Here is an 18,205-nt window from a genome sequence, read left to right as displayed (position 1 = left end):
TACCTCCTTTTAAAGGGGCTACAGTTTAAAGAAAGCAAAACTAGCCTCCTGCCGTTTGTTGCTGCCTGGGCCTTTTGTCTCATACATACCCAGATCTATCCACTGTACTGGACTTCACAAAGTTCTTTGTGCTTGACTTGCTTTCAGATGCCTCCCTGTCCTCCTGCTGGTGACACCCACACTGGCCAGCAAGAAACACTCTTGCCCTAACCTGCTACAATAGCAAGTTTTTCTCTTAACCATACACAACTGTCCCTTAGAATCTGGTGTACAAACACTTCCCTTCCAGACTCCAGGCTTATATGTTCACTTGTTCTCCCAAACTCCAAATTTTATTCCTAAACCCTCCTGTCCCTCTAGGAAATAAAATTTAAGTGCTTTAAGAATTGTTGTTTCACAACCTCTCAAAGTGAGCTCTCTGACCTATGAAGGGTTTAAGCCTACTTCTTGCTGTGGTTTACATACACAGTAAACAATCTAAATCATTACATTTTCACTTTGAATAAAAACAGATTCTGCAGGTTTACTCAACTGTCTACACAAAATTTCCCCAAGGCCCACTCCTCTGCTTTATCATCCTTGGGGAAGTCAAATAATAAAGGACACCATGAAAAGATGCGTAAGGAAATGCCAAACAAAAATGCCCAACAGGCTTGCCAGTGAAGAAAGAGCCAAACATAGACAGGGAAAGTGGAAAGTTTGTGGTCCAAGAGGCAGAGAAGGGGGATAGTCTTCCTTCCCACTCCTCTGGTAGGTAGGGTACAAAACAAATAAAAAGAAAATCAAATGCAGAGAAGCGAACTGTAGGTTGAATGGCCCCTGGGAGTGTGAGAACCTTGGAATCTTTCCTCTTCCTCTTTCTAGGTGGAAAGCGTGGAGGGAGGGAGCCTACAAGGGCCACTTGAAAGCCCTTAAGCTCTATGGAGACTCCGGCAGGGTCCAGACAGTAAGAAAAAGGCCTGAGTTATTTTGGGCCCACCCTGGCCTCAGAAAAGAACGAGAGATAAGGGTTACCTTAGAAGTTTCCTTTTGTTTTCCTAATCCTTTCTTCCCCAGGACAGGAAAGAGACCAAGAAAATGCCCTGTGCCTAAGAGGTATGCAAGTCACCCACAAGCAGTTGGGAGAGGGGAGCCCCAAAACTCTGAGGTACCCAATAAGGACCTCAATCTTCTCACTACCTCTTTAAGAAAGATATTTGGGGACAGGCAGATTGAGAAGATAGGAAGAACAAACATAGCAGAATTTTTCTTCTATAGTTAAAGAGGGAGAAGAGGAAATATTACAAGATCTTCATATGCAATTTGAGTTTAGCTGAACACAGCAGAAATGAAATAGTGAATATTCTCCCTCCTAACACAAGGGTTTCCAAACCCTCCCCACCATTCCTGGGAGCCTGGTTCTACTCCAGGTGGAATGGCCTTACTTGGTGAGTTCATGATCTGAGAGAAGCTGCTTCAGGTGTCTGGAAAGTAACTTCTTTTCCATGGATAGTCGCACCCATGCTCTGGCCTTTCCCACATCAGTCTTGATTTCCCCGATGTTCTGGATGTGCCTGAAGGGAGAATGGGAAAAAGGAGGTGGGGAGTGGGGTAGAAGAGGAACTCACTACCAATACCTCCCCCTGTAAAGCCAAGCAGGCCTCTTGAAACAATCCGATCCCATCCTGGTCAGAGTCCAGCTCTCTTATTCTCTAAATCCTGGGCTTCCCTGTGGCTTTGCAGAAAGCCATCACAATTTGCAGGGGGCAGAGGGGTGACAATATAGCTCTCAAAAAATCAAGCTAACCCTGGAGCCCTGTGATACTCTGGTATAATTCTCCAAAAATGTCAAGAAACTAACTGCTCGTCCAGCTCTATAACTACATCATGAAGCACAAGACCAATGGCGAGTCTTCCTGGTTAATGCAGCTGCCATAGAAGCCCAAGTCCCCTAGACTCTGCTGTTGAAAGTAGACACTTTAGGAACAACTGAAAACGGGCTCTTAGTGGCTTAGTATATATGAATCCAGACTGACCTCATATCCTGAATGAGGGAGATTCTCAGGGGAGACATGACTGAGCTGGCATCAGACTTCCTCCGCTCTGAATCAAAAAGTATTCCTAGAACAAAAAAGATGGTCATGTCCAAAGAGAGACCTGAATATCCAAAGAGCTGACTACCCAAATTTGAACAAGGAAGAGCTGGTTACTTTGGTAACATGTAGCAATTCATGAATATTTATGAAGTACTTAGTAGCTATCAGATGTTATGCTTTTATACATATCATCTCATTTAATCCTCTAACAACTACATAGCCAAGGAAGGTATCACAGAGTAGGGAACTGAAACTCGGAGAAGTTAAATGCTTTGCCCTAGTTACCAAGTGGCAAAGTCAGGACTGGAGGGAACACAAATCTTCTGGCTTCTAATCCAGCATGTTCTTATGTATCCATGGAAGCAGTATTTCCATTTGGAGCTATTCATGTCCTATTCTTGCCTCAAACTGGGCTACAAAAGAGCCAAGGGAATGTGTAAATGTCCCAGAATGCTGCAATATAAGCATACCTCATTTTGTTGCGCTTTCATGAAGCACAACATTGTGCCTCACAGATATTGCACTTTTTTTTAAAATAACAAATTGAAGGTCAATAGCAACTCAGTGTCAAGCAGTCTACTGGCATCATTTTCCTAATAGCATTTGCTCACTTTAGGTCTTTGTATCACATTTTGGCAATTCTCACAATATTTCAGAATTTTTATTATTACTATATTTGCTTTTTTAGAAGATTTATTTATTTGAGATAGAGTGCGTGCACATGAGCGTGTGCTCAAGTGCAAGGAAGAGGCAGAGGGAGAGGGAGAAGAAATCCCAAGCAGATTGCGCTGAGTGCAGAGCCCGAAACAGGGCTCAATCTCATGACCCAAGAGATCACAACCTGAGCAGAAACAAAAAGCTGGAGGCTTAACTGACTGGACCACCCAGGTACCTCCATTATTATTAATTTGTTGTAGTGATCCATGATCCATGATTAGGACTTGCTGATGGCTCAGATGATGGCTAGCATTTTTTAGCTATAAAGTATTTTTTAATCAATGTATAAATATTTTTTAGACATAACACTGTACATTTAACAGACTATAGTATAGTATAAATATAACTTTTTTATGCAGTGGGAAACCAAATAATTCACCAGACTCACTTTATTGTGATATTCACTTTTTTGTGGTAGTCTAGAACCAAACCCATGATAGCTCTGAGTTATGCCAATGTATTTATATATCCTTATGTCTGGTACAATACTTATAACTTAGTATCTTCACCATTTAGCTGTTGACAATTTTTGGCTATCGTCTATCCCTCAGCAGTAACTTCTATAGCCTTCCTGAGAAGACTTTTTGTTCTAATATCCAGAAAATGGACCAAAAAAACTCATCAGTCTACTTACAGAACTCTTATACCTATTTTTCAGCCAACTATTTTCCCCACATTCAACGCTAACTGAGGTCACTTCTTTCTCCACAAGGAGAAAGAAACACTGAATTCAAGCCTATGTCTTTACTTCCATTTGAACTGATCTTCACCATTAGGATAAGAACATCCAAGAAAACAAAATCCCTGGCAGACAGAGGAAAATGAAGGAGAAAGGGGAGAAGGGGAGAAGCTGCCAAGAAGTATAGGAAGGAGGGGGACTATCCTGGAAGGGACACTGCAGAAGGAATACCAGACCAGGAGACAAGAGGCCTGGCTCCTAATCTGGCCTCTTCCATGAACGCAGTGTGTGATCTTGAATAAATTTAATTCCTCTCTGGATACCAGTTTCCTCCTCACTCTGATATTTTTATTAAATTAGAAATGGAAAAGAAAGGGCAGCTGGGTGGCTCAGTTGGTTAAGTATCTGCCTTTGGCTCAGGGTCATGATCCCAGGGTTCTGGGATTTCTCTCTCTGTGTCACATAAATAAATAAAATCTTAAAAAAAAAAAAAAAGGTAAAAGAAGTATTAAGAGATCATTCACATTCATACCAGGCCTTGACTCTGAGTTCCAAGGTAGGACACAAGCTCTCTTAATAGATAGACCATCTCAATGCCCATCTCTGAGGTATAAAACAAAAACTCTGAAGACAACCTGCTCCAAACATAGGACACCAGCACCACACAAATTGATTAAAAACCTAAAATCATTTTAGGACTGTCCTCTTGCTGATACAAATCTATCCCACTGATCAAAAGGCACAGAAACAAAGATGCCTGACTGGCTCAGTCAACAGAACACACAACTCTCAATCTTGGGGTCATGAGTTCAAGCCCCATGTTGGGCATAGAATTTTCTTTAAAAAGTGGCGGGGGGGGGGGGGGGGAGGTGTGGGAAGAAACACATAATGAAAGCAAACCCCATGGATTTAGCACACTCTGTGGTTCAGAGAGCCGAGGAGCTTAAAATTTAAAAAAGGAAACATTATACAGCAAAGGTTTCAATGACCTAGAAGAGTCTACTGCAGATGATTACTCCAGTCGGGGATAGGAAAGCAGGTGCACGGGGTTCTCCCCAGTGGGGCAGAAACCATCTTACCTGAGGTACTGAGGCTTCCTGATGTGAGTTTTCTCTGCCGGTTTTCCTGGTAATGTAACAGATGGGACCACAAGGCTGATTTCCCCTGGAACCAACACAAAGGAGAAACACCTATCATTTCAGATTTCAGAGGCCAAGGCACCCAGTGAACAGAGTCATAGATACTTTTAACATATAGACATGGGCTTTTACTAAAAAGTATCTGTACTATTATTTCCTTATATCGATGTACACCCAGATGAAGTGTATATAAATATATCAACCTACTAAAATGTAGGAAAAATATAAAGAAAAATGGAAAGGAAAAGAAAAGAGAAATGTCCACCACTTCAAACAGGACATGGCCAAAAAGAGTCTATGAATAGACCAGTGGATAAGAAAGAAAAAAAGCAAACAACCTATCAACTTCTGCTTTGGTTAAAGGCCAGCCTGGGTAGAGCATGACTACTTCTGTACAGAGGAGCTAATATCTAGTCTGCAAGACCCTAAGATAGCTCCTGAATTTCCTAAAACACTTAAAGGCATTATTGCCCTTTGCTCAGGCTGAGGAGAATAAGCTGTAATTAAGATGAGGATTTACTATTGAAGGTAAAAATGAAGAAGCCTGCAGGAAGGTACGCCAGGAAGGTACACTGGCATTTAACTATAGTTAATATACAGAAACTTAACATTTGGAAATGTAAGAGCTGCAGTTTAAACTATCTGAGACATATAGTAATTTGTCATTTTACCAAGGCACAAGTCTGATTAACATTTGCAAGCCTGATGTAAGGGAGCCATTTGCTTAGGTGATGAATGAGCCCAGCTGGCCATCCAGCCATTGCTTTGTCTCTTTCTAGTCATCCTGCAGTACACGGTGCCCCTTGTTATGTGATTAAAAACTTTATTTTAGGGACGCCTGGGTGGCTCAGTTGGTTGGACGACTGCCTTCGGCTCAGGTCATGATCCCGGAGTCCCGGGATCGAGTCCCGCATCGGGCTCCCAGCTCCATGGGGAGTCTGCTTCTCCCTCTGACCTTCTCCTCACTCATGCTCTCTCTCACTGTCTCTCTCTCTCAAATAAATAAATAAAATCTTTAAAAAAAAAAAAAAACTTTATTTTAGATTCATGGTAAATGTTTCTATATAGCTGATATAATGTAAACACAGTATTATGGTTTTTTAGTAGTAGGATTTATTATAATAATTTTATAAATTACTTCAGTTCCATATTTCAGAGAAGTGATAGTAATAATAATGGAAGCTACCATGTCCTGAGACTTGCTACAAACTAAGCACTATGTTATATGTTCAAAATATAATACTTTATTTAATGCTCTCAATTATTCTACAGGATAGGTACCTCTATGCTCATTCTCTTTAGAAAAGAGCAAACTGAGCATTCGAAAGATTAAGTAACCTGTAAAGGATCACACAGATAGTAAACAGAGTGTTGGGATTCAAGCTTCAATCTAATGTCAGAACAACTGCTCCCAATTATATTATATAGACTTACCTGGAAGAGATCATTTAACTTATGAAGTTATATATTCTGAAATAAAATGTTATGCTCTCAGATGAATGTGAGGATTTAAGGTTTCAAGATTTGTCCCTTGAAGAGCTGATAATCTATTTTGTTTCTATTCATTTGATAGATTTTAGGGGGCAGAAATCAAGCATTTGAATGGAAGAAAATCCTCACCTATAGATTAGCAAGCTGTTAACATAAACTTGCAGTATGTTTGGATATCCTATAAGATTTAACCAACTTTAAAAAAAAGAAAAGAAAAGAAAAGAAAGATCGGTGCCTGGGTGTCTCAGTTAAGTATTTGCCTTTGGCTTAGGTCATGATCCCAGGGTTCTGGAATTGAGCCCTGCATCAGGCTCCCTGTGGGGAGTCTGCTTCTCCCTCTGTTCATCACCCCCACTTATGCTCTCACTCTGCTCTTTCCCTATCTCTCAAATAAATACATAAATCTTAAAAAAAAAAAAAGGATTTAACGAGCTTAAAACAAAACCCAATAATCATAATGGTATTAAAAACACACACAAGTTAAAACTAGAAAAGACTATTTTATTCATTGAAAAACCAAGTATTTTTTTAAAATTATGTTCAACAATATCAACAAGACTTACAACTTCTATACACTAACTGGTACATTGATATAATATATGTGAAAGACAACACGAGAGCTTAAAATATTCACACTCTTTGATTTAGTAATTCAACTTCCAGAAATCTGTCCATCCCTCTACCAAAACAGAGTAGGCTCCTGAAAGGGCAGGGACTTTGGCTTATTCATCACTGTAGCCCCAGAATCTAGGAAGACTGGGAAGGCAGCCTCCCTTAATAGACCTGTGTGCATGTGACATACACTAAGTACAGCCGGTCACCAGAGAGCCCTCACATACAACTGAAAAGCCAAAGGCTAGAGCAGCACCAGCCCGCCATGCCAGAAGGGATGCTCTGGTTCACAGTCATTTTACTAGAGCGAGAACAAAGGCAGGAGTGAGAGTGCAGCAGCTGGGCTAAGGCTCAGTGATAGAGCACTGGGGTCTTTCTAGTTCAGGAGATACTAATAATTCTTTTTCCTCCTTTGCACAGAAGCTGATTGAGACTGCAAGGTTCAATTTAGCCTAATTACCCATTTAGGGTATTATATAGGGAAAGCAAGATATAGATAGCACTGGATTCTCTAAGGATGTCATACACAGGTGAGAAACCACCCATTTTCACTTACTCAAAGGGCAACAGTTACAAAACCAGTATGAAAACCAAACCTCACCTCTTAGCATTAGAAGAATATACTGGAGAAGGATGCCCATCTCCTTGAAAAATGTCATTGAAAACCCAGAGAGTTGTGAGCAGTCATGGCCAATAACAAAGTTTAGGAAGATAGCAGCAAAAACTGCTGTTTGGGTTCTCTCTACTTTTGAATAGATTAAAACAGGTAGTCGATCAGTAAGGTACCCTCAGAAAAAGGCAATAAGATCACTCTCAGAGTGAATTTGGTCACAATCTGGGTGATCACAGGATCATGCATAATGCATGATGATAAGTAACCAGGTTATAGAACTTCTGGACTGGAACATAACCAGAGAATGTCTCACCAGAAGAAAGGTGTTCTACACACACGCTAGCAAAGTAAAGGCCTAAGGAGAACACGCAGTAGAAACGCAACATGGATGGTCACAATCTGCAGCTGAACATGTATGGGTCCCCGAGGGAATAAACGCCCTGCCAGAAAGAACATACCCTTGCTTCCCTCTGGTGACAATGTCAGTGCTTCACTTGTAGTGCTCCAAATGCAAGATTCAGAACAAAACGGGACCTCAGTTGAAAAGTCCCCATTATTTTGTATTAGTTTCTCACTAAACAAGTAGCCTTTATCTATCCAAACTGAAGGGGGAGTCAAATGGGCTCCAAAAAATATTTCTCATGCTATGGGAATTTTTTAAGAATATGGCTGCAAAGCCTCAGGGAACAGGTTTAGAACATGTGATGATAAAGTATTATTTCTTAAAATGCAGGAGAAGGCTAACTCTCTAGAAATTTTATGGCAACATCAAAGGCGGAGGGGTGTATACTTTGCGGAAAAGCTAAAGAGCTCAACTATAAACGTCGGGATCGCTCAACTTAAAAATGATAAAATAATTATGTATATATTCTACTCATTTGTTATACAGAAAAGGAAAGAAACAAATTCTTCATGTAGAGCCTCGCATAATAGCCATAGTTTGTTATATTCCTACCATATGCCAGGTATTTATGTTTATTATATCTAATTATCATAACCCTCAAAGGTAGATTGGATTAATTCCAGGGATATGGATAAAGAAAATGAGATTCAAAAATCACAAGTTACTGGAAGTCATCCAGCAGATCTAGGATTCAAATCCCAGTCTTTCTGACTCCAAAGTCAGATTCATAGTTTTAGGTCTTCAACACTTACTATGGTATCACCTAAAAATTAGGTACGGACATGAAAAACTTATTATTAGGTAAAAAAAAGCAAGTTAGGGGCGCCTGGGTGGCTCAGTGGGTTAAACCTCTGCCTTCGGCTCAGGTCATGATCTCAGGGTCCTGGGATCCAGCCCAGTGTTGGGCTCTCTGCTCAGCAGGAAGCCTGCTTCCCCCCCCACCCTTCTCTTTGCCTACCTGTGATCTCTCTCTGGGTCAAATAAATAAATCTTAAAAAAAAAAAAAAAGCAAGTTACGAACATTACATATAGTTATGATCCCATTTGGATTTTTAAAATGTTTTACTGAACTATAATTCACATTACCATAAATCCACACTTACAAAGTATACGATTATCTGTTACCAAAAAAGAAAAAGAAAAAAAAAGGATGCCTGGGTGGCTCAGCTGGTTAAGCAACTGCCTTCAGCTCAGGTCATGATCCTGGAGTCTGGGGATGGAGTCCTGCATTGGGCTCCCTGACTGGCATGGAATCTGCTTCTCCTTCTGACTCTGCCCCCTCACATGTTCTCTCTCTCGTTCTCTTTCTCTAAAATAAATAAATACAATCTTAAAACAACAACAAAATGTGGTTTTTAGTACGTTCACAGATTTGTATAACCATCACCACTACCTAATTTTAGAATACTGTCATCACCCAAAAAGAAACATCATACCCATCATCCGTCACTCCCTATTCTTTCTTCAGGCCCGTCTGACATCCCCTAATCTGCTTTCTATGGATTTGTCTATTCTGGTCATTTTACATACATGGGATCATACAGTATGTGGTCTTTTGTGACTGGCCTCTTTCACTTAGTATGTTGAACCATGTATCATCCCTCAGTCCTTTTACTGCTTAACTATATTCCACTGTATAGATACAACACATTTACTGTATCTATTCATCAACTGATAGACATCTGTGTTGTTCTATTTCTGGCCTACTAGGAATAATGCTATGAACATTTGTATAAGTATTTTTATAGACACATTTCCATTTATCTTGAGTAGGTAGCTCAAAGTGGACTCACTGTGTCATGCAACACCACGATTAATATTTTTGTTAAATGTTAAATTGTTTTGTTAAATGTTAAAGTGGCCGCACCATTTTACATTCCCACCAGCAAAGTGTGAAGGTTCTAATTTCTCCAGATCCTCACTAAACTTATTACTGTCTTTTTTATTTTAGTTATCTTAGTGGATGTAAAAAAGTATCTCATTTTGGTTGGATTTTTAAATATCCATAGTATGTAGGTACGATGTACACAGAAAAATGTTTTGGAAAAAAAAAAAAAGAAAAAAAATGTTCTGAAGGACAGATATGGTAGACAGTCTCTATACCCATGACAATAGCACTCCAGAAAAGCAGAGATCTTAGTCTGTTTTGTTCACTAAGGTACCTCAAGTGCCTTCAACAACAACGCCTGGCACACTGTCAGCCCTTGATAAACAGATACTTACATGTATTTTCTATTTTATCTATATTAAAACCATTTTTTTTTTCAAGAAGTTTACTTTAGAGAGCGAGAGAAAATGTAAGTGGGGAGAGGGGCAGAGGGAGAGAATCTCAAGCAGACTCCCAGGGCTCGATCTCTATGAGATCTCTTAGGGCATGACCCACAAGATCATGACATGAGCTAAAATCACAAGTTGGACACTTAACCAACTGCACCACCCAGATGCCCCTAAAACTGCTTTTGAAAAGATTTCAAATTCTCTTCAAATTTAAAAAATGTATAAAAGTAGGGGTGCCTGGGTGGCTCAGTTGGTTAAGTTACTACAGCTCTGGTCATGATCCTGGAGCCCCAGGATCAAGTCCTACATCAGGCTTCCAACTCAGTGGGGAGTCTGCTTCTCCCTCTGACTCTCCTTGCTCTCGTGCTCTCTTTCTTATTCTCTCTCTCTCAAATAAAATCTTTTAAAAAATGCATGAAAGTAAAAATTGTACATCTTGACTAGCTATTCCAGAGTATTCTGAAATAAAGAAATTCTCTGTTATCAAGCAGCAAAAATCAAACTTACTCAATTTCCTGCAGTCCTTTCTCAAATCCTTAGACAGTTAAGCTATCTGTATATAAAAGAAATATTAATTACAGAGCTTTTCCCACTAGGAATGTACCATTAGTAAAGGACCTGTAGAGTACATTTGGTACTTATGAGCTCTCTCATCCCACACGCATGCACCATTTTTCAAAGCCAGCCAGCTAGAAGAGTATGGGAAAGCTAGAAGTGAAAGGAGAAAGAGATTTTGCTCAGCAGGGAGAGTCTGCACAATCCTTACCTGCTTTACTTGTAGCCCATGACTCCAGATCCTCTCTAGGAGGTCACAAAGGCTGGCAATCAAGGTGTTCTCCTCCACCCCTGTGATGTTCACCTCCCCATGCCCTAGTTCCACAGCCTCTCGACCCATCTTCTCCACCAGCATCCTCTTGGTCTACAAGGAATCAATCAATAGGATTAGATAATCATGGTGAGCAGGAGGATCACATTCAACTACAGAGGGCTGTGGTGACCCACACAGTACATCTGCTGGGCTGGGAAGGACAAAATGAGTGAGACCAAGAGACATTAAATGTATTTATCCCCCAGTTACAAAGATAAAAACACAGCAATCACTGTATGACCCTGGGCAAGTGATGCCATCACTCTGGATTAACTTTTTTGCATTTATGAGATGAAAAGAGTTGAATAAAACCCTTTGGTCACATCAGTTTCAACATTCTCTGTTTCTCAATGTTTAACTGATCTTACCAAACAAACCTGTAAGCATTTAAGGCTAGAAATATATCTAAAGTACCTGTCAAGGGGATCAAAATTAAGGACAAATAATTTTTTTTTCTTTCAAGATTTTATTTAAATTCAAGTTAGTTCGGTTTCACTTATTTGTGGAGCATAACAAATAGCATGGAGGACAATGGGTGTTAGAGAGGAGAAGGGAGTTGGGGGAAATTGGAAGGGGAGGTGAACCATGAGAGACTATGGACTCTGAAAAACAATCTGAGGGTTTTGAAGGGGCGGAGGGTGGGAGGTCAGGGAACCAGGTGGTGGGTATTATAGAGGGCACGGATTGCATGAAGCACTGGGTGTGGTGCAAAAATAATGAATACTGTTATGCTGAAAATAAATAAAAAATATTTTTAAAAATTCAAGTTAGTTCACATATAGTATTAGTTTCAGGGGTAGAATTTAGTGATTCATCAGTTGCATATAATACCCGAGTACTCATTACCTCAAGTGCCCTCCTTAGTGCCCATCACCCAACTACCCCAAATTTACCCACCTCCCCTCTAGCAATCCTCAGTTTGTTCCCTATAATTAAGAGTGTCTTGGGTGCCTGGGTGGCTCAGTGGGTTGGGCCACTGCCTTTGGCTCAGGTCATGATCTTGGGGTCCTGGGATCGAGTCCTGCCTGCATCGGGCTCTCTGCTCGGCGGGGAGCCTGCTTCCCTCCCTCCCTCTCTCTCTCTCTCTCTGCCTGCCTCTCCATCTACTTGTGATCTCTCTCTATCAAATAAATAAATAAAATCTTTAAAAAATAAATAAATAAAAAATAAAATTAAATTAAAAAAAAAAGTGTCTGATGGTTTGCCTCCCCTGTCTTTATCTTATTTTTCCTTCCTTTCCTCTATATTCGTTTTCTTAAATTCCACATACAAGTGAAATCAGGTATTTATCTCTTTTTGACTTATTTCACTTAGCAAATATCCTCTAGATTTAGCAAATCAGACTTAGCAAATACCCTCTAGTTCCATCCGTGTTGTCGTAAATGGCTCAGTAATATTCTGCTGTACATATATACACATCTTTTTAAAAAATGTTTTATTTTTTGTCAGAGAGACAAAGAGAGAGCATAAGCAGAGGGAGCAACAAGCAGAGGGAGAGGCAGGTACCCTGTTGAGCAAGAAGCTCAATATGGGACTCACCTCAGGCCCTTGGGATCATGACCTGAGCCAAAGGCAGACACTTAACAGACTGAGCCACCCAGACGTCCCTATACCACATCTTCTTTATCCATTCATCAGTGGATGGACATCTGGGCTCTTTCCATAATTTGGGGTGCATGTGCCCCTTCAAATTAGCATTTTTGTATCCTATGGATAAATACCCAGTAGTACTATTGCTGGATCATACAATAGTTCTATTTTTAACTTTTTAAGGAACCTCCATACTGTTTTCCACAGTGGCTATACCAGCTTGCATACCCACCCACGATGTAGGAGGGTTCCCCTTTCTCTGCATCCTCACCAACATCTGTTGTTTCCCAAGTCTTTACTTTTAGTCATTCTGACCAATGGGAGGGGGTATCTCAATGTGGTTTTGATTTGTATTTCCCTGACCCTGAGTGATGTTGAGCATTTTTTAATGTATCTCTTAGCCATTTGTATGTCCTCTTTGGAAGAAATGTCTGTTCATGTCTTCTGCCCATTTCTTTTTTTTTAAGATTTTATTTATTTATTTGACAAATAGAGATCACAAGTATGCAGAGAGGCAGGCAGAGAGAGAGAGGAGGAAGCAGGCTCTCTGCTGAGCAGAGAGCTCAATGTAGGGCTTGATCCCAGGACCCTGAGATCATGATCTGAGCTGAAGGCAGAGGCTTTAACCCACTGAGCCACCCAGGTGCCCCTTCTGCCCATTTCTTAATGCTTATTGGGTTTTTATGTGCTGTGTTTGATTAAGTTCTTCATAGATTTTTGGATACGAGCTCTTTATTTTATGTCATTTACAAATATCATCTCCCATCCCAGGGGTTGCCTTTTAGTTTTGTTGGTTGTTTCTTTTGCTGTGCAGAAACTTTTATCTGGATGAAGTCCCAATAGTTCTTTGTTTCCTTTTCCTCTGGTGACGTGTTCAGTAAGAAGCTGCTGCATCCGAGGTCAAAGAGGTTGCTGCCTGTGTTCTCCCCTAGGATTTTGATGGTTTTTCTGTCTCACATTTAGATCTTTGATCCATTTTGAATTTATTTTTGTGTGTTATAAGAAAGTGATCGTGCATGTAGCTGTCCAGTTTTCCTAACACCATTTGTTGAGGACTGCCATTTTTTCCACTAAATATTCTTTCCTGCTTTGTTGAAGATTAGTTGACCTTAGAGTTGAGGGTTTATTTCTGGGCTCTCTATTCTGTTCCATTGACCTATATATCTGTTGTTGTGCCAATACCATACTGTCTTGATGATTATGGCTCTGTAATACAGCTTGAAATCTGGAATTTTTTATGCCTCCCGCTTTGCTCTTCTTTTTCAACATTACTTTGGCTACTGAGGGTCTTTTCTGGTTCCATACAAATTTTAGGATTGTTTGTTCTGACTCTCTGAAAAATGGTGGTGTTATTTTGATCACAACTGTATTGAGTGTGTAGATTGCTTTGGGAAGTATAGACATTTTAACAATATTTGTTCTTCCAATCCATGAGTATGGAATGTTTTTCCATTTCCTTGTGTCTTCAATTTCTTTCATAAGTGTTCTAAGGTTTTCAGAATAATTTACTTGTAAGTAAAAATTTTCAAATGCTTGTTATAAAACAAAAACCAAAAAAAACACTGTATAACGGTAATTTCAACTATGTGCCAGGCACTGTATTAAACACTGCAACTGAGAAAAGTATTACTACTGTTCCCAATGTACTAATAAGGAAATTGAGGTCAGAGAACTTAAGGAACTTGCCAAAATCACACAGCCAAAAAGTAGCAGATCTGGCCTCTGAATCTAACTCTGCCTGAATACTGAGTTCAAGTCCTTAACTAAGATTTAATTCGGTTATAAATTTCTGACATACAAAAATTTAAAGAGCAAGAAGAAAATCATCCCTAATTCCACCTTTAAGAAAATAATTCTTATTACTTTGGCATATTTTTTCCATTGTTGTTATTTTTAGTATTTTAAACACAAAAAAGACCTCATAATCATGTGGGTTTTTTTATATATACATATATATATATATATATATGTATATATATATATATCTCACACACTATTATAACCATCACCCAAGTTAAGAAATAAAACACTGCCCATTCATATCTTTGAAGCATCCCATGTGTCCTCTCTAAATTACCTTTTCACTCCTGAAATGACCACTATCCTGATCTACACAATAGAACTACAGAGAAGCAAAGAAATGCTTATCATCTTTATTTGCATTGCAAAACGAGGTGATTTAGTTTTGCCTGTACATTTTCTTTTGTGATTTGCTTGTTCATTAAACTTTATGTTTGTGAAATTCACACAGATTGATGGGGGCAACTGTTGTCCATGTCCATCACTGTACAGCATTCCATCATATGAATATACTACAATTCACTTATTAATTCTACTACTGATTAGCATTGGGTTGTTTCCTGTTTGGGGATACTACAAAGAATGCTGCTATAAGCTACTTGTACAGATCTCCTGAATCACACTGCAAAAATAGGGTTCTCTAGGGAAAATATCCAGAAGAATACTAGATAATGCCACATTGTTTTCCAAAGTGGTCACACTAATTTACACTTCCAATAGTACAAGAGTTCCTGTTGCTCTACAAATGGTAACCACCATTTGGCAGTGCTAGACTGATTACTGTATTTCTTCAATTCTAATAAATACATTATTCTGCGTATTAACATCTCTGATATTGGGATGTATTTCATAATCATTGTTAACCAAAGAATGGATATAACCTGGACTTGCATCTCAAAACCTGAGAATGAATGTTAGCCGCTTGGAAAAGAAACCTCAGAGTCAACAGAGAAGGCTTCTTTCGAGAAAGACAGCACCACCAATGTTCTTGATAGCAGAATAGCAGAAAAGACAATATTGTGTGGAAAATGATACCAATGACTCAGAGTAAGCCGATAGAAGCTGTGTTTTAAAACACCTGAATTCAAAATACCAGTACTGATATATCGTCTAATTAGTAACTGTAATGATTTCTTCTGGAAGAGAAAGTATATTGGATTCCATCCTATAAATGACCACTGTTAAGGACCTATTTAGAAACTGTCCCTGCTCCCCTTCCCCCAGGGGATTTACTTGGAGACAAGTCCCGGAAACCAGCTTTAGGTAACAAAGCCAAGATACAAAAGTGGGTCAGGCCAGGTGGAGACATCCCATCAGTGTGGGGGATGCATACTGTCTCCCTGGTTACCAAGGAGTATGGACCCCGCCCTTTGGGAGCCTTTTGGGCGCCAATCCCAATCAAGGTGTAATAGGCTGGTTCAAATGTCTACTAGGGTAAATTGTAACTCAATTGGCCACCTAGCATCACTGTGGAGTTTCCTGTGTGTGTTACAATCTCATTGGCCACCTGTGCATGGCCAGGCCCCACCGCATGGCCTTTGCCCTTAAAAGCTAGTCTGTGAAGCAGAGAAGGTCACCCTGTCTTGTAGGAGGTGTGGCCCCGAACGTTCGGTTAGATTCTTGATGCTTGGCGCAAAATAAAGCTTTGCTTGACCTTCGCTTTGTATCAGTCTCCCTCCTTTAATCAGGGACCCATTATTGGGGCATAACAACCACCACTTACAAACTGAAAATGCAGGAAAATCTTTCTTTTCCACCGATGACTAAACAGGGTGTAGTAGAGATCAAGTTAGTTGAATTGTCCCAAAAATCATGGTACACTGATTTGGTTGACAGGCTATATTTTTATTAGAAATTACACTCATAGGCAATCCTCTCAGGCTCCCTCCCTCTTTGGGAGCTTTGTACTCTCAATAAACTTTGCTTTGCTGCCCAGGCAAGGAAGGAAGGGAGGGAGGGAGGGGGGGTGGGGAGGGGAGGGGAGGGAATATGAGGGAACAGAAGGCAAGGTGAAGACAAACCACAAGCTGATATCCTGCCACCCCCCACCCCACCCCCACCCCCCCTAGGTGGGACATGTGTGATATTCTTTCAGGCAATCTCCCATCTAACTTAATGTTAATGCCTTGCTAGAGAGGGAAAACAACCTTAATCTGACAAGGGCCTGTCTTTCAGAAACCTCCCTTTTTCCTTAACTCCCCCCAACCCCATAGTATATAATCAGTCACCCCTCAATCCCAGGCTGAAGTTCTTTCTGCTCAGAGGTCCTATCCCCATGCCTCAATAAAACCACCATTTTGCACCAAAGATGTCTTAATAATTCTTTCTAGGCCTTTGGTTCCAGACTCCACCCCACTGAACCCCTCACCTACACTCCTAAACCACACAGAAGGAAGGGAGGAAGGGAGGGAGGGAGGAAGGAATTAATTCATAACTAAAACATGAAAAATTAAGAACAGCCATATTTTGGAGACACCTGGGTGGCCTGTCAGTTAAGCAACCAACTGTTGGTTTTGGCTCAGGTCATGATCTCCTGTCCAAGCCCCACATGGGCTTTCCGACTCAGCAGAGAGTCTGCTTCCCCTTTGCCCCTCTCCTTCTCACACACACTCTCTTCTCCCTCTCTATCTCATAAACCTTAAAAAAAAAAAAAAAAAAAAAAAAGGGGTTTTATTTTAATCCAATAATCCTACTCCTAAGTATATGTCCAAAAGAACTGAAATCAGAATCTCAAGGAGCTATCTGTACTTCATGGTCATTGCCCCATTATTCAAGATAGCCAAGACACGGAAACAATTCAAGTGTTCATCAAGAGATAAATGAGTAAACAAAATGTGGTACAGATATTCAATAGAATTTTACTATACAAAACAATATTATTCAGCCTTTAAAAAAGAAAGAAATCCTGCCTTCTGCAGCAACATGGATGAACCAAGAGAACATCATGCTAAGTGAAATAAGCTAGTCACAAAAGGACAAATACTGCACAATTCCATTTGTAAGAGGTACCCAAAATAGTCAAAATCGCAGAAGCAAACACAATGGTGGTTACTGGGAGAGGGGAAAGAGGGAAAATAGAGAATTGTTAATCTATAGGTAAGAAGTTTCAGTACGTAAGGCGAATAATTTTAGAGGTCTGCTGGTCAATATAGCACTGATTTTTATTTTAATTGCAATATAGTTAACATAGTTACATTAGTTTCAGGTGTACAAAACTGGGGACTCAACAACTCTATACATTACTCAGTGCTCATCACAAAACCACAATGTTAGTTAAAAGCCAGCTCTTTGCCTACTCTGCCTAAACCTGTACAGTAAACATGTCAATTGGTCTCACTTTTTTTTTTTTTAAGGATTTAATTTGTTTGTCAGAGAAAGAGAGAGAGCACAAGCAGGGGGAATGGCAGGCAGAGGGAGAAGCAGGCTCCCGGATAAGCAAGGAGCCTGATGTGGGACTTGATCCAAGAACCCTGGGATCATGACCTAAGACAAAGGCAGACATTTAACCAACTGAGCCACCCAGGTATCCCATCACTTTATTTTTTAAAATTTATTTTATCTTTTATTATTAATTTTATCTTTTTTTATTTTAATTCCAGTGTAATTAACATACAGTGTTATATTAGTCTCAGGTGTACAATATAGTGATTCCACAGTTCCATATATTACTCAGCGCTCATCAAGATAAGTGTACTCTTAATCCCCATCAGCTATTTCACCCATCCACCCTCCCATCTCCCTTCTGGTAACCATCTGTTCCCTACAGTTAAGAGTCTGTTTTTTGGTTTGTCTCTTTTCTTTGTTCGTTTAAGTTCAACACATGAGTGCAATCATGGTATTTTTCTTTGACTGACTTATTTCACTTAGCATTATACCCTCTAGATCCACACATGTTGCTGCAAATAGCAAGATTTCATTCTTTATTCTGACTGAGTAATATT

The 18,205-nt window shown here is 39.9% G+C and overlaps 1 protein-coding gene across 6 annotated transcripts in view; it reads right to left on the bottom strand.

Annotated features, from left to right (window-relative positions):
- The window catches only part of DENND5A (DENN domain containing 5A), a 96,909-nt gene that overhangs the window by 8,950 nt on the left and 69,754 nt on the right, over positions 1–18,205 (bottom strand). For all 6 annotated transcript variants that reach the window (XR_006602233.1, XM_013055804.2, XM_045065846.1 and 3 more), the window contains 4 exons: positions 10,773–10,925; positions 4,551–4,635; positions 2,016–2,100; positions 1,425–1,553 (listed from right to left, as the gene is read on the bottom strand). Coding sequence is in view for 5 of the 6 variants with exons in the window: in XM_013055804.2 (XP_012911258.2) it covers positions 1,425–1,553; positions 2,016–2,100; positions 4,551–4,635; positions 10,773–10,925 (452 nt within the window). In the remaining variant the exon portion in view is untranslated. The remainder of the gene's footprint in view (positions 1–1,424; positions 1,554–2,015; positions 2,101–4,550; positions 4,636–10,772; positions 10,926–18,205) is intronic.

The sequence above is a fragment of the Mustela putorius genome, unplaced genomic scaffold (assembly GCF_011764305.1).
Source record: "Mustela putorius furo isolate JIRA1106 unplaced genomic scaffold, ASM1176430v1.1 tig00003859_pilon_pilon_pilon, whole genome shotgun sequence".
Classification (NCBI taxonomy): domain Eukaryota; kingdom Metazoa; phylum Chordata; class Mammalia; order Carnivora; family Mustelidae; genus Mustela; species Mustela putorius.
This window is presented reverse-complemented; position numbering and strand designations above follow the sequence as displayed.